The 15973-nt window shown below is 42.5% G+C and overlaps 1 protein-coding gene across 1 annotated transcript in view; it reads left to right on the forward strand.

The window, feature by feature from the left end:
• Positions 1 to 12942, forward strand: part of LOC109905297 (GPI ethanolamine phosphate transferase 2) — a 122038-nt gene extending 109096 nt beyond the window's left edge. Inside the window, exon 14 of the mRNA XM_020502590.2 lies at positions 11571 to 12942. Coding sequence (XP_020358179.1) covers positions 11571 to 11793 — 223 coding nt within the window. The 3' untranslated portion in view covers positions 11794 to 12942. The remainder of the gene's footprint in view (positions 1 to 11570) is intronic.
• Positions 12943 to 15973: the final 3031 nt, after the last annotated feature.

The following is a 15973-nucleotide window of genomic DNA, read 5'->3' on the forward strand; positions in this document are numbered from 1 at the left end:
CTGGCCCAACGCTCTAACCACTAGGCTACCTGCCGCATTTGAGGAACAATGGGGAAGTAATTCTGGTTTGAGAGTTGACGAACTTGTAAACTCTCTTTTGAGAAAATGACCTTTGAATCTTTTGGTACCTACTGGAGAGCTCTCCTTTGTCTACACCCATTCAGCATTGTTCACGCCCTATTAAGCTAGCCCCACCCATCTCTTTAAGAATTCACATGTGAGGTCATGTACTAAACAGTGAGTAGTGTAGTAAAGATTAAGACTAAAAGTGGTAGTAGTCTACAATAACAAAACATTCCAGGTAAACAGAAAATATTTAATAAATATTAGATGACGCTTACCCAGACACACTTGTCTAAATTGATGGGTCATGTGAAAGAAATGCTATGACCCCTAGCCACATCTTGCCAAGTGGACGGGTCTCTACAGAAGGTGTAAACGGTACAGCCAAATGGTTACTATCTATCTCAAATAGATAGTGTCAATATAAAGAAAAAATACAGTATGTACACAAACAATATCAATAACGATTGTGGTAGATGAGGTAGTTGTATGCATACAGTCAGGGGTAAAGTGGCTAAGCAGCAGGATGAATAAATAATATAGCAGAGAGAGTCATGTGAATAGAGGTACTTCAGATAGTACTGATGACTGGTCCGTCCAAACCACACATGAAGAAGGGAATCTACATTCGGAGAGCCTGTTTCTGTCCTGCCCTTGACTTTGGTGCAGGGCATGTGATACCCATAGCCTCTTCGTCGCAAAACTCCCTCATCTTCAGAGCATCGAAGCTGTAAAACAGGAAATAACTAAAGTAATTAAGACATTACAACCTTGCACAACATCAATTTATCTCCCAAGTTTAGATAAGAACAACAACCTCATACAATGCACTGAAAAGGATATTCACCTGAAGTGCTGGTACTGCTTGAACTGTGGCAGCGGCCTAAAGTACGGAGTCAGGTGTTGTTGCCAGCCATAGCTTTCCACCAGCACCGTACCATCTGCCAGTCCAACCAGCTGTGGGATGTTGACCCCTGTCACAGTGTTGTCCTTCACAACACCAATAAATCTCAGACAAAGTGTTCACTCCGTTCTTTCTGAAGTGCTGCTTGATGAGGGCGAAGCACCAGCCGGGGGCAAACTTGGTGTGGCCTCTGATCAGGAAGTGAAGGTCCAGACTGTGGTGGAGTATGTGTATGTTCCGCCAGACACAATACCAGAGCACAAACGTGTTCTTGTTTTGGCCACTGCAGTTATCAAAATTCAGGTCCACACGCGTTTCCACAACTCTGTGGTTGGTGAAGAAATGGTGCATGTAGTTGATGACTGCGCTGCTGCCTTTGCTGGATGACATGCCTTCATCAGTCAAGTAGTTGACTTGTTGTGGGTTTCCTTCACAGCAGACACTAAACAAGCCACACTTGCAAGGAGTTAAAAAGTAGATGGGACCTGGCTGCATAGGGTCAGAAGGATAGTGCACCTGCAAACAACAAAAGAACATTAAGATAAGTTAATGAAAAGAACGTGATATCATTTTGTAATGCATCGTTATCAGGTAAGTTTCACTTACCTACAAATGTGCAGAGCAGCAGCACTGCATACAGAAACATCGTCTTGGAAACTGGAAGTTAAAATGATATAACACACAGCCTGACTACACGTACCTCTGGAAAATACAGATCAATAAAAGTAGTGCCAGTCATGTTGGTCAGTTAAATAATGAAAACGTGTTGTTCATGCTTTACATACCAAGTGTTCCATTCCTTGTAGAGACGCCACACTGCTGCTTTTGTCACTTGGGATGGCAGCAGCTTTCCACCAAAGTGTTTGTGTGATTGGGCAGCGTCCTTATAACACTATTGCATTATCATCTGTGTAGTTGTTAATGACGTTTCACCACTCGCTGCAAGTCCTCATGCTTCAGTGTAAGCTGTGCTTGCTTGGGCCAGCTCTCTTTTTGATGGGAGACATTAGACCAGTCTCCTTGAATGACTGGTGGAAGAGAATCAGGCGTGTTCTACTGGTGCTGAAAGACAAATTCCAGAAACAAATATTTTGGCATTATTATACAATAGATAGCTGTAATCACCGTCAGACACACCTGGCCAACTTGATGGGTCATGTAATCATCTGGCGTAGTGGAGTCTTTTGTTTAGACATGCTAGCTAAACAACGAATCTGAATCTTAATCCTAATCCATAGAGTACTAGCAATACAAACCGATTGTCATAGCTAGCTAAAGTTAACCAAATAGGTTCAAAGGTAGCTAGTTGGCTAGCAAACATTAGGCCATAACTAGCAATGTGAAATGGCATTCTGAGATAACATTACTACACACAGATCATAAACGTAATGTAAGCTAGCGAGCCAGCCATCTAATGTCAGCTAGCTAGCTAACACTATGCTTTGATTTGCAATGAAAACAACTTTCTGACAAAATTAGAAACATATAGTATCTGAAACTGTAGCTAGACTCTTACCCTTATACATGGATGAATGCTTCACGGCAGACTGCAACTCCTTTCATTAAATTAGACTTCCTGTGTCGTTTCCGTTGCTTGGCCCGTTGTTGTGTCTAGTCACTCTGGTTCAAATTGACCGTGTACAATGCCATAAGAATCATCTTAAGCTTTAGCCCCCACCCAAACTCTGACCATTTCACTCACCCTAGCAGAGCTGGTTAGGCTGTTTTCATGTTATCCAGAGTATTGGTGACTAACTGTGCTCCTAGCAACAATTTAATTTCGCTTTTCATAAATTCATCAGTTATTCTGCGCTCTGGCACACACGAGAGTGCTCTGAAACAGTTGTTGCAGTGATGTTCTATTGAAATGGATACTTGCATAGTGGAGTCTTAATAAATCCTCTTGGAACTACCCATCCCGGATCCGGGAGCGTTGCCATCAACTGACACTAATTAGCATAACGCAACGGACATAAATATTACTAGAAAATATTCATATTCATGAAATCACAAGTGAAATATATTGAAACACAGCTTAGCCTTTTGTTAATCACCCTGTCATCTCAGATTTTGAAAATATGCTTTACAGCCAAAGCAAGACAAGCATTTGTGTAAGTTTATCGATAGCCTAGTATAGCATTATGCCTAGCTAGCAGCAGGCAACCTAGTCACGAAAATCAGAAAAGCAATCAAATTAAATAATTTACCTTTAATGAGCTTCGGATGTTTTCACTCACGAGACTCCCAGTTAGATAGCAAATGTTCCTTTTTTCCAAAAATATTATTTTTGTAGCCGAAATAACTCCGTTAGTTCTTCACGTTTGGCTAAGAATTCAACTGGAAATTGCGGTCACGACAACGCCGAAAAATATTCCAAATTAGCTCCATAATATCGACAGAAACATGGCAAACGTTGTTTATAATCAATCCTCAAGGTGTTTTTCAAATATCTATTCGATAATATATCAACCGGGACAGGTGGCTTCTTAGTAGGAAAGAGAGAAACAATGGCCGCATTTGTCTTTTACGCACAAAACACTCTGAGAGACTCCAGCTGACCACTGACGCAATGTTGACGTTCAGGCTCATTTTTCAAAATAAAAGATTGAAACTATGTATTGTGACACTAGACACATTAGGGAAGTCATCGAAAAAGGAATCTGGTTGATATCTCATTCGCTGCTCAATAGGGACGCATAGGAATGCAGAGCTTTCGCCTGCAATATCAGTTCTGTTATACTCACAGACAATATTTTTACAGTTTTGGAAACTTTAGAGTGTTTTCTATCATAAGCTGTCAATTATATGCATATTCTAGCATCTTGTCCTGACAAAATAGCCCGTTTACTTTGGGAACGTTATTTTTCCAAAAATGAAAATAGTGCCCCCTAGATTCAACAGTTTTAATATGTGATTATTATGAATTTTTTAAGCTGCGTTAGACAGGATTACCTACTGACCAGCTCAAATAGACAAAAGCGTGCTATATGGCAGACCAATCCAAACTCATCTCTCGGCATGTCCAGCCCACACCTTATCTCAGCCAATCATGGCTAGCGGGAAGATTTTTCCCTTTTTCTGTGGCTTAACTAACTAGGCTAATTTTAATATTTTATTAATATTTACAGATGGCATACAAGTTTGTTATTAAAGGCACGTGAAAGTTCACATGTTCGAGAAGACCTTTCTGAACCCCCCCAGAAAACATTTTGATTAAAAAAAATAAGTTTAAGTAGAAACGCCTCTCCTGTGAAGTAGTGACCTGCGACATACGCCTAGTTTCCTGAAACAGGTCACATATAGGACCTTCCACCCCCACCTGGGATATGGATGGATGCCTGATGAAGACCGGGCATTGAACCGTTGTTGTAAATAAATATCACCTGGGAGCATGAGCGGCAGTGTGCAGCGTTTTCCTTTCTGTTTTCCATGGGTTTGCCAACAACTCCAGCACCTGCGGAAAGTACCTGGATGTGCTGTTGTAGAAATTCTTACACAGGGACACTCAAAGTCCATCTTAAATTAGTCATTGTTTATTGTCAGCGTACTGGAGAGGTTCCAACCAACTTAATGCACCATAGTGAATGTCTGTCAGAGGCTCTGCTGTCTGCTATACACAGGCAAGTTATATTTGCATCATTTAACATGATTAATTCATCATTACCGTTGTGTTTCATTCATGTGACCGACCAATACTGGTTTGTAACATGTGACAGACCAGTACCTCACAAGGCTTCTTCTCTCTAAGCCGAGACCTTGAAACTGAGATATCTTTCATTCTCAAAACAATGTCTGGGCGAACTGCCAAATTGCAGATACTGATAAGTGAGGATTCGTTCAATCGGTCACTTGCATGAACACAGCAATTGGTTATTAGAACAGCACATGTGTTAAATGTCCATCACAGTGCGGATGTTCTTCAGCTTTTGTACATGAACTCTCTACCATACAGCACTCATTTTTGAGACTCCCCTTTCACAAGTCTACCTTTCTTCTGATATTATGGCTGAAATAGCAGACTCTCAAATGGCGGGCCCAAAGCAAGTCATTTGAGTTCTCAAAGGATGATTATTCCCGGATCATAATGAAGGACTCGCTTTTTGATGAAACTGGCCCAACGACAGATTGCAATGCAGACTCAGTTATCACATCTCTCAAGAATCTACAGGTCCATGAGACAAAACAATATTATCATGATGTCACCTTAAGTGATTATCTAAGATAATCAAATGAAAGGCAGAAATGGATTATAGATACAGAAAACACCGGCTCTTGGTTCAAACAATCCCTCTTTTTGTGACCGACCGAAGTGACAGAACAATTGAGCACGACTAGAGATCAAGTGACACAGTTAAATGTTGATCGAGAAAGCAAGATCACCCATAAGGACAAAAGAGAGAACATTCTGACCAATATGGAAAACATTTGTGATAAACTTGCGGAAGAGACAAAGACAAGTGATAAAGCTGATAAAGCTGATAAAGTTTGAGCATGAAACTGCGGAGCAAAAGGTGTAATTCTGGAGGGATGGCCGGAGACAGCCAATTGGCACTCCCCCACGGGCAAGCTGGAAGGGTAAACGCCAGCCCAGCCGTAATCCTAGAGGGCCACTAATGTGGCAATCAACCAACTCCCTCACATCTGACTCCAGTGACCAATCCAGAGCGCCTTCTTTTTTGGGGAATCGAATAGGCCGTCATCATGACCACCGCCAACCCTGCTTCCCCGCAAGAAATGCAGGAGAGGACTATGCAGGAAGATGGCAACACCCGAAGTCCCCGCACATACACGGAGCAAGACACGGTAATTAGCTTGTCCAACATGTTCATCTGCCCTGGGTAAGGGACTATCATTTGTCAAAACATCACAGGCCAATGACTTTGATAGTTATAGACTTTCAAAAGGTTTTTCACAGTTTGAGATTGACTGAGTTTTTTTGTAATGGGGTTGCTCCCTATAAACCTGCCAATTTTAATCTATTGAACAATATTAGTAACCAGGCAGGAAAAGTGCTGTTTTTCCCATTGATGTTTTTGCATTTATTTTTAAGTCTTATTTACAATGACAGCCTACCGGGGAACAGTGTGTTAAACTGCCTTTGTTCAGGGGCAGAACGCAGGTTTTTACCTCGTCAGCTCAGGGATTTGATCCAGCAACCTTTCAGTTACTGGCCCAAACCTCTAACCACTAGGCTACCTGCCGTCCCATTGATAACCGGAATGACAATGAACATTATTGATACTTACCCACAATTGAAACCCATTTTTAAATATACCCCACATATGGTCTTTAATAAAGGACCCCCAAAACGTGAAAGACAATGTGGTTAAATCTGATTACCCACCAGAGAAAAGGGAAACTTTATTGGACAAGGTTCCGGAGGGAAATTACAAATGTGTCCAATGTCCTCAATGCAGCTTCATGTACAAACGCAACTCATTTACCCACCCCCGCACAGGACAAAGATTTAAAATCAAGGGCCTAATTACCTGCATGTCCTCCAATGATATTTACATGTTCAAATGTTCTTGTCGTCTGTCTTACATAGGGAAAACCCATAGAAGCCTTAAAACACGGGTCAGTGAGCACCGCAACAATGTGTAAGGGCTATTTTATCAAGAAGGCGAGTGATGGACTACTGCATCAGATGACCTGGCCTCCACAATCCCCGAGTTGGGAGTAGTCAGACCGCAGAGTAAAGGAAAAAGCAGCCAACAAGTCTTGGCGGACAGAAGACACAGCTGAGGACACACATTCCCAGTGCAGTCAATGCTACCTGCTACATAGGCAGCATGAGCAGCACTCAACACATGCCTGGAGGCTTGTGTGCCTGGAGCGTATATTTCATCTCCGAGTTTATTTCCTATGAAGAAAGACTTGTCTCTGAAGAGTACACTACACAAACAATACAGCAACTTGTCATATGCCTCTGGTGTAGAAGTAAAAACAGATCGACAGTACCAGTCAAAAGTTTAGACACACCTACTCCTGCAAGGGTTTTTTCTTTATTTTTACAATTTTCTACATTGAAAAATAATAGTGAAGACATCAAAACTATGAAATATCACATATGTAATCTTGTAGTAACCAAAGTGTTAAACAAATAAAAATCTATTTTATATTTGATATTCTTCAAAGTAGCCTCAAAAACCATCAAGCACTATGAGGACCGCCACAGGTAAGGAAGACCCAGAGTTACCTCTGCTACAGAAAATACGTTTATTAGAGTTAGAAGTTTCAGAAATTGCATCCCAAATAAATGTTTCACAGAATTCAGTAAACAGACACATCTCAACATCAACTGTTCAGAAGAGACTGCGTGAATCAGGACTTCATGGTCGAATTGCTGCAAAGAAACCACTACTAAAGGACACCAATAAAAATAAGAGACTTCCTTGGGCCAAGAATGCGAGCAATGGACATTAGACCGGAAATCTGTCCTTTTGGTCTGAGATTTTTGGTTCTAACCGCCGTGTCTTTGTGAGACGCAGAGTGGATGAACGGATGATCTCCACATGAAGCATGGTGGAGAAGGTGTGATTGTGTGGGGGTGCTTTGCTGGTCACTGTCAGTGATTTATTTTGAATTCAGGGCACACTTAACTAGCATGGCTACCACAGCATTCTGCAGCGATACGCCATCCCATCTGGTTTGCGCTTAGTGGGATTATCATTTGTTTTTCAACGGGAGAAGGCCCCAACACATCTCCAGGCTGTTTAAGGGCTAATTGTCCAAGAAGGAGAGTGAAGGACTGCTGCATCAGATGACCTGGCCTCCACAATCACCTGACCTCAACACAGTCGAGATGGTTTGGGATGAGTTGGACTGCAGAGTGAAGGAAAATCAGCCAACAAGTGCTCAGAATATGTAGAAACTCCTTCAAGACTGTTGGAAAAGTATTCCAGGTGAAGCTGGTTGAGAGAATTCCAAGAGTGTGCAAAGCTGTCAACAAGGCAAAGGGTGGCTACTTTGAATAATGTCAAATATAACATATAATTTGATTTTTTTTAACGCTTTTTTGGTTACTACATGATATGATTCCATACGTGTTATTTAATCGTTTTGATGTGTTCACTATTATTCTACAATTTAGAAGAAAGTAAAAATGAAAAAAAAAACATGAATGAGTAGGTGTGTCCAAACTTTTGACCGGTACTGTATATACAAACAACCTTCCTGATGTAGTTAAGCTGTTAGTGTTGGAGACAACATTTTACTGATGTCCCGCTGGGACTGATTCTTGCTCCACTTCTTTCCTTATACATGGCTCCCACTAAGCAAAATCATTTCTGAACATTGTGTCGACTTTCACACCTATGCAGATGACACACAGTTTAAAATGTATTTAGTACTTGATAATGTTTAGGTTCTAAACCCATTGATTAACTGTTCATCTAGCATTGTCATTGTCAGAGTAGATGCTACAAATGTGAATGTCAGTTGATATAAATCAATATGGTTTGTGAATGAAAGAGATTTGAGATTAAACATCAGCCAGTGCAGTTCTAGACTTGTTTTAATACTTTTCCTCTGCCCAAAAAATGCAAGGGTTTTTGTGTGTGTGCGCTATGTGCATTCATCAGGGTTTGTGAGAGAGAGAGAGAGACAGACACATTCAGTGTGTGTTACTGAGTACAGTCATTTATGTTGGCACCTACAGGGGTGCTTGTGTAGGGACTTTCACTGATTATGCGAACACACACCCAAACAATCCCACACACACCTTTTGATTCAACACCTACCCTAAGTTGATTGCACTACTGGAAAATTGTGCCACCATGGGATGGTCTCCGATAGAGGTGTCGGTCAGTCCCTCACCCCCTGGTCAGTAAGGGACAAGGCGCTCATAATGTCCATGAGGCCGGGTAGTCCAGCAGGAGTTGGGACGGTCCGTGTCCATGCTGCTGGAGGTGTCCAGGCTGATGGAGGAGGCCATCCCCACTGAGGCAGGCTAGGCATACTTGATAGGGACAGGGAGAGAGTGCTGAGAGTCCCACAGGGCCTGGATGGTTATCCAGGTCCAGAGCCCAAGGCCGGTCCACATCTGGTCCAGGCGGTGGATCCAGGGCTGGCACTGAATCTGGTACTGAGGCGTCAGCAGGCAGGAGTGGATGGCAGACATATGACTGGAGCTGAGTCGGCCGACAGATCCAGGACAGGGCCAGGAATCGGACCCAGGGCTGGTGCTCGGTCTGGTCATGGGCCCAGGTTGATGCTGGACTTGTTCTCCGGGATGGCATTGAACATCGGGACCAGAACTGGGGTCTGGTCTGATGCTGGCAGGTACAGGAGAGATAGTGAAGGATAATGCGCCGACTGGGACTCTGACTGTGGAGTCGGCTTGTGTGTTAGATCCAGGCTAAGCAGGTCTGCAAGAGCAGAGGGTAGTGTAGCGACCAGCAACTGGAGTTGAGTCTGGTCATGTCTGGTCCTGGAGAGACACTAGCATGAGTGTCTGTTGAGGTGGTGGCTTGGGCACCGGTGGCTGCGAATCTGGTCTTGCAGGTTGATAAGGTTGGTTCACTGGCGGCTGCTGGTCGGTCTGCAGCTCTGGTATCGTCTTTGCTTCTTTGAACTCTGCTAGTCATAGGGCAGTGTGCAGCACTGACAACGGCTCAACTGGCTCAGGTGCTGCTTGTGTTGGCACCGACTGGGGTGCGGAGTGGAGTTCAGCCAGCTGCTGGAAGACTTGGGCCTCGGTATTCATCGTGGGGCAGGCTCAAGCACTGACAGTTGCAGGTCTGGCTCCACCTCTGTCATCAGTTTTGGCGTCTGAAGCGCATTGGAAAGGATTGGTTGAGGCTCTGGCAATTTCTTGGCTGGCTCAAGGACTGGCTATGGGAGCTGTTGAGGCTGGGTTGGTTCCGGCGCCGGCCTGGGTGTGAATGGAATCCCGTCGGGGCTTCAGTCTGGGTGTCAGGCCTGGCTCTAACTCTGGCAGCTGCTTGCCGGACTGGCACTTTGGGACCGCATGATTTGCTGGAGTGCAGGGTGCTACGTAGCTGTCTGGACGTACTGGAGTCCTGGTGAATGTCTGTGCCTGATGTGCCAAGGAGCTGGTGAGAGCACTGGCTGGAGAACCTCCTGGGGCTCTTGTGACCACTGGACATTCTGGAGTCCGGGTGGCAGCTGAACTGGCTGGCGGGCCGGTTGCCACTTGACACGTGTGAGTGGTGACTGGACCACCAGCAAAGCCCCCCAAGCCATTCAAGGCTGCTGCAATACCTGGTACACAGGACACAGTTGGTCGATCCTGTGGTACTCGAGGACAAGCGGTGCAGTCCCTGATGGCGACAATGTTGCAGTAGGGGGACAATATCCGCATGGGGGGCTTCTCCGTGGCCTCGATCTGCTGGACTCCCCAGTCCTTCTATTCACGCCGGCATGTGCGCCTGGTCTGGGGCATGGCATATGGCATGAACTGCATCCTGTCAGTAGTGGTCTAATCCAGCACAATTGCATCTATCCAGACAATGAAAAAGAGCGCCACCATGCGGTTTAGATATACAGTAGGTGCAACTGTCAACTTACTGGTGTCCCAGTAAGAGGACGGAAAATGAACAGTAGGAGACAGGGATACAATTCACACTTTATTACCACACTCAAGACAGGCACACACCCATAGCAAACAGGAAGTGAACTAGGTAGAAGTGTTGTAGTGATAGTGTTCAGGAGAGGGACTGTAAGGGTTTTCTTCAACTACCACCCACTGCCTCAGTGCAGCACTTTAGCATGCCTTTATTTGTTTGGGAGGGATGACTTCCCAGGCTTGAACTTCCTCCCCCAGAGCTTTGCGATCACATGGCTGCAGTATCCCAGTCTGAATATGGAATGAGCTGTGGCTCTATTCAGACTTAGGAGCTTTTGGATGCGGTGTGTGAATGTGTGTGTGTTTGTGCCTGTGTATGCGTGCACACGTGTTTGTGGGTGCAGGTTTGTGCACGTGTGTGCTTTTGTGAAAGAGAAAGAATGTTGAAAAAAAGAGTGTGAGGAGACCGTGTGTGCAAGCAAGCAGCTTGTACACACTTCTCTGTATTTCCGACTGTTTTGAATGAGAAATTATCCTACCATATCTGCCTTTCGTTTGAGTTGAAAGGCTGTCGTGGAAGCTCATATCCTATACGTTCTACATGCGCTGGCATCCATCCAGCCCTATCTGAATAGACAATTAGATCACATTATTTTCAGAGGTACCAAGGTCGTCTTCATGTTAGAGTCGATGGTAGGCTAAGGCAACCATAAGCATTGAGACGGCCGAGATACAAGTCCTCAGGCTAAGAGAATTGCAGTAGGCTCTGTCTACGAGTCCAAGAGTTCAATAGTGTTTGTTTTCTATCAAGTACTTTAGATGTGGAGGTTGACCATGCACATGGTGTTAAAACGTGACCTATGAGATGCGAACCTCCAATCCTGTGATTGTCCCATGCAGTATTTATTTATTTTTGTCAGGTGCACATTTGTGCGTTTTTTTGACTGCTCGTGGCATCTGTTTTTCCATTGTTCTGACAACCAAATGAGATTCAAGTCAATTTATCTCCCTTCTCTCCCACTGTATCTCTTCACCCTCTCCCATATCCCCCTCTACCTCTCCTTCTCTCTCCAGGAGCTCAGTGGCGGTCGGCCATGGCTGCTACTGCTTGGCCCTGCTGCGCTCCGTGCCGGCGGCAGCCTACGTGGTGCTGGTCACGGCTCTGCGCTACCACCTCTTCATCTGGAGCGTCTTCTCGCCCAAGCTGCTGTATGAGTCCATGCACACACTGCTCACCGCCGCAATTTGCCTCTTCTTTACCACCATGGAGCAGAGCCGCAGCTCCAGCAGGCCCTAGGGTCCCCACGTCTCCGAGGACTCTCAGCTTCCAGGAAGAGGGGCTAAGGAGAAGGGCCAAAGGGCCAAAACTATGATAATGGGTGGTCCTGATACTGTCGTCGTTGACTTCTGGATGCCCTACTACACCCCGGAGGTATGAATGTAGGTGTGAATGTACTGTCCCACTGCGCTGGAGTTCTGGGACAGCGGCATTCACCTTTTGGAAAGCAATATATTTTCTCTATGGTATCAAACAAAACTTATTTAGTTAAGATTATTATTTTGATATGTTGGTTGGTTCTACTGAAGTCTGTTGTGGTGTTTATTGAGCAGAGCTGAACATGAAAGGTAACTTAATGAATTATTTCATTTGAATGTGTCGAAAGCGCAATCGTGAAGGTATACTGTGAGTCCCTTGAAATTGGATTTGTATTCATTTTTTTTTCTCGGTGTTATTGTTTGTTTTGTTTCCGTAGACGAGTAAGTGCTTCTATTGACCACCGTTTCTCTGTAGTGCTTTATGCCAGTTGCATTATACTGTGTTTCCTCCATGCACTTTAATCAATACAGTGACCACATTATCAGCACAGGGACTTTGTCGAGATGCTTTCCAACCGGTCTGTATTTTCCATCTCTTCAATGAACTAACTGAGTTGAATGGATTCTCTTTGTAGTTGATATAGATCTGCTCCAAGCTAATAACAAGCCATACTTTCCTCCCACTTTACTTTCAGGTATATATGTATATATCTTCTTCTTTTTTTTTTTTTACTCTCGGGGAATATATTGAAATTCAGTCAAAGCTCTGTTAATACAGTGGATTTTTACTAATATTCAGATGAGAATTGATTCTGGGTGAATGCCGTTAATCAAAAGAGAATTTAGATTTAGCCGCTGTGTGGGGATAAAGGTTAATTGTTGTTGGGTAAGGTGATATACATTTTCCATCGAAAAGTGGTTATCTTTTGATAAATAAATTGTGTCCGAGGCAATATTTCACTTATATTTCTGTATTGCTCATTTGATTTCTAATGTTAAAAAAGGGTTATGTAACGCCAATTGACAATTAGATTTCTTACCGACTTCTTGCCAGACTTGTGAAACCTAATCAGAGGCAATTGGGAGGCCTTGCCCTGACACACTAATTAAATTTTAAATTGAAATACAATTAAAGTGTTGTTGTTTTGTGTACATTTATGAAGAAATCGCCTAGGAAAATCTTGTGAATACTGAATGTATAAAATGGTTAGTTCCAGTCACACAATCTGTTTGGATAACTTGCGAAGAACTTGAACGGAGATCCATATTCTGGTAAAGGGCTCTCCATGTACAATAATAACATTACTGTAGCTGTTTGCAAGTCTGGTGAATAAGCATATGAGATTGCAGCAAATCATACAACTTAATACATATAACCTTAGATATGTGATTGTCGTGTATTACTTATCAATTCCCAACTATTCATGTGTTAATTAAGATAATGTTGATTTGTTTTTTTGTGCAAATATTTTGTTACAGTACCAGTCACAAGATTGGACACACTTACTCGTTCAAGGGGTTTTTCTTTATTTTTACTATTTTTTACGAAACTATGAAATAACACATATGGAATCATGTAATAACTAAAAAAGTGTTAAACAAATCAAAATATATTTTGTATTCTTCAAAGTATCTACCCTTTGCATTGATGACAGCTTTGCACACTCTTGGCATTATCTCAACCAGCTTCACCTGGAATGCTTTTCCAACAGTCTTGGAGCAGTTCCCACGTATGCTGAGCACTTGTTGGCTGTTTTTCCTTCACTCTGCGGTCTAACTCATCCCAAACCACCTCAATTAAGTTGAGGTCAGGTGATTGTGGAGGCCAGGTCATCTGATGCAGCACTCTATCACTCTCCTTCATGGTCAAATAACCCTTAAACAGCCTGAAGGTGTGTTGGGTCATTGTGCTGTTGAAAAACAAATTATAGTCCCACTAAGCGCTAACCAGATGGGTTGGCGTATCGCTGCAGAATGCTGTGGTAGCAATGCTGGTTAAGTGTGCCTTGAATTCTAAATAAATCACTGACAGTGTCACCAGCAAAGCCCCTCACACCATCACAACTTCTCCTCCATGCTTCACGGTGGGAACCACACATGCAGAGATCATCCGTTCACCTACTCTTCGTCTCACAAAGACACGGCGGTTGGGGACAAAAGTCTAACATTTGGACTAAACAGACCAAAGGACAGATTTCAACTAGTCTAATGTCCATTGCTCGTGTTTCTTGGCCCAAGCAATTCTCTTTTTCTTATTGGTGTCCTTTAGTAGTGGTTTCTTTGCAGTATTTCGACCATGAAGGTCTGATTCACGCAGTCTCCTCTGAACAGTTGATGTTACTTTAAGTCTGTGAAGCATTTATTTGGGCTGCATTTTCTGAGGCTGGTAACTCTAATGAACTTATCTTCTGCAGCAGAGGTAACTCTGGGTCTTCCTTTCCTGTGGCGGTCCTCATGAGAGCCAGTTTCATCATGGTACTTGATAGTTTTTGCGACTGCCCTTGAAGAAACTTTCACAGTTCTTGAATTTTCGAGATTAACTGACCGTCATGCGTAAAACTAATGATTGACTGTCATTTCTCTTTGCTTATTTGAGCTGTCTTTTACCAAATAGGGCTATCTTCTGTATAACACCCCACCCAACCTTTAACAATGCACACCTGTTAATTGAAAATGCATTCCAGGTGACTACCTCATTAAGCTGGTTGAGAGAATGCCAAGAGTGTGTAAAGCTGTCATCAAGGCAAAAGGTGGCTATTTTGAAGAATGTCAAATTTAAAATATATTTGGATTTGTTTGACACTTTTTTGGTTACTACATGATTCCATATGTGTTATTTTATAGTGTTGATGTCTTCACTGTTATTCTGCAATGTAGAAAATACTCTAAATAAAGAAAAACCCTTGAATTATGAGTAGGTGTGTCCAAACCTTTGACTGGTACTGTGTGTGTGTGTGTGTGTGTGTGTGTGTGTGTATGTATATATATATATATTATTATTTTTATTTTTATTTTTTTATTGTTCTTTGATATTTCACTACTTATATAGGGAAATAAGGTCTGACATTATCCAGATTTCCATTAAACTGATCTCATGTGAATTAAATAATATTGTATAAAAGGTTAATGTAGACATTGAAACAGGAAAGTACCTACTGTCACCAGCAAACAGCCAAATATTTTAGAAAATGGTCAAGATTCAAATGTGTTTGACAAATTATCCACTTTAATGCAATATAAATGTTTTTTAGATCATTTTGATAAACTGACCAATTATGTGATGCTATGTCGAATGATAAATGATGCGCATAATGTACAGGAAATTATCCGTGACAGTTCGTCACTCTTCATTCAATCCCATTCTTCATGAGATCTCACGAGTGTACACTTGTTGCCAGAGCTTCAGGTTGACTTCCATCATAAACTGTGCAAGTTGAAAATGAAATGTATTATACTTTACTATATTAAAGTATACATTATTTATACTTTATTATATCATCATTTTATAATTTAATCTTTAACCTCTTGAGGATGTTCTCTCAAACATTGCAATTTCACATACATACAGTATGTTTTGTGTATTTGGTGAAAGAAAACAGGGCTTTTGCAGGAAGTGATGAGATGTCATGAGGTCCAACTATTATAAAGAAGGGATACACCATCCATTCTCGTTTGCGATTAGTGGGACTATCATTTTTTTTTTACGGGACAATGAACCAACACACCTCCAAGTTGTGTAAGGGCTATTTGACCAAGAAGGAGCGTGATAGTGTGCTATATCAGATGACATGGCCTCTGCAGTCACCCGACCTCAACCCAATTGAGATGGTTTGGGATGAGTTGAACCGCGGAGTGAAGGAAAAGCATCCAACAAGTGCTCATCAAGTGCTGATGTCTTCACTATTATTTTACAATGTAAAAAAAATTGAAGAAAAACTCTTGAATGAGTAGGTGTGCAAACTTTTGACTGGTACTGTATATATGAATATAAAAAAATATATACAGTTGAAGTCGGAAGTTTACATACACTTAGGTTGGAGTGGAATTGACTCGTTTTTCAACCACTCCACAAATGTCTTGTTAACAAACTATAGTTTTGGCAAGTCGGTTCATCCTTGGGAGTAATTTCCAAACGCCTGAAGGTACCATGTTCATCTGTA

This window comes from Oncorhynchus kisutch, linkage group LG15 (genome assembly GCF_002021735.2).
Source record: "Oncorhynchus kisutch isolate 150728-3 linkage group LG15, Okis_V2, whole genome shotgun sequence".
NCBI classification, from domain to species: domain Eukaryota; kingdom Metazoa; phylum Chordata; class Actinopteri; order Salmoniformes; family Salmonidae; genus Oncorhynchus; species Oncorhynchus kisutch.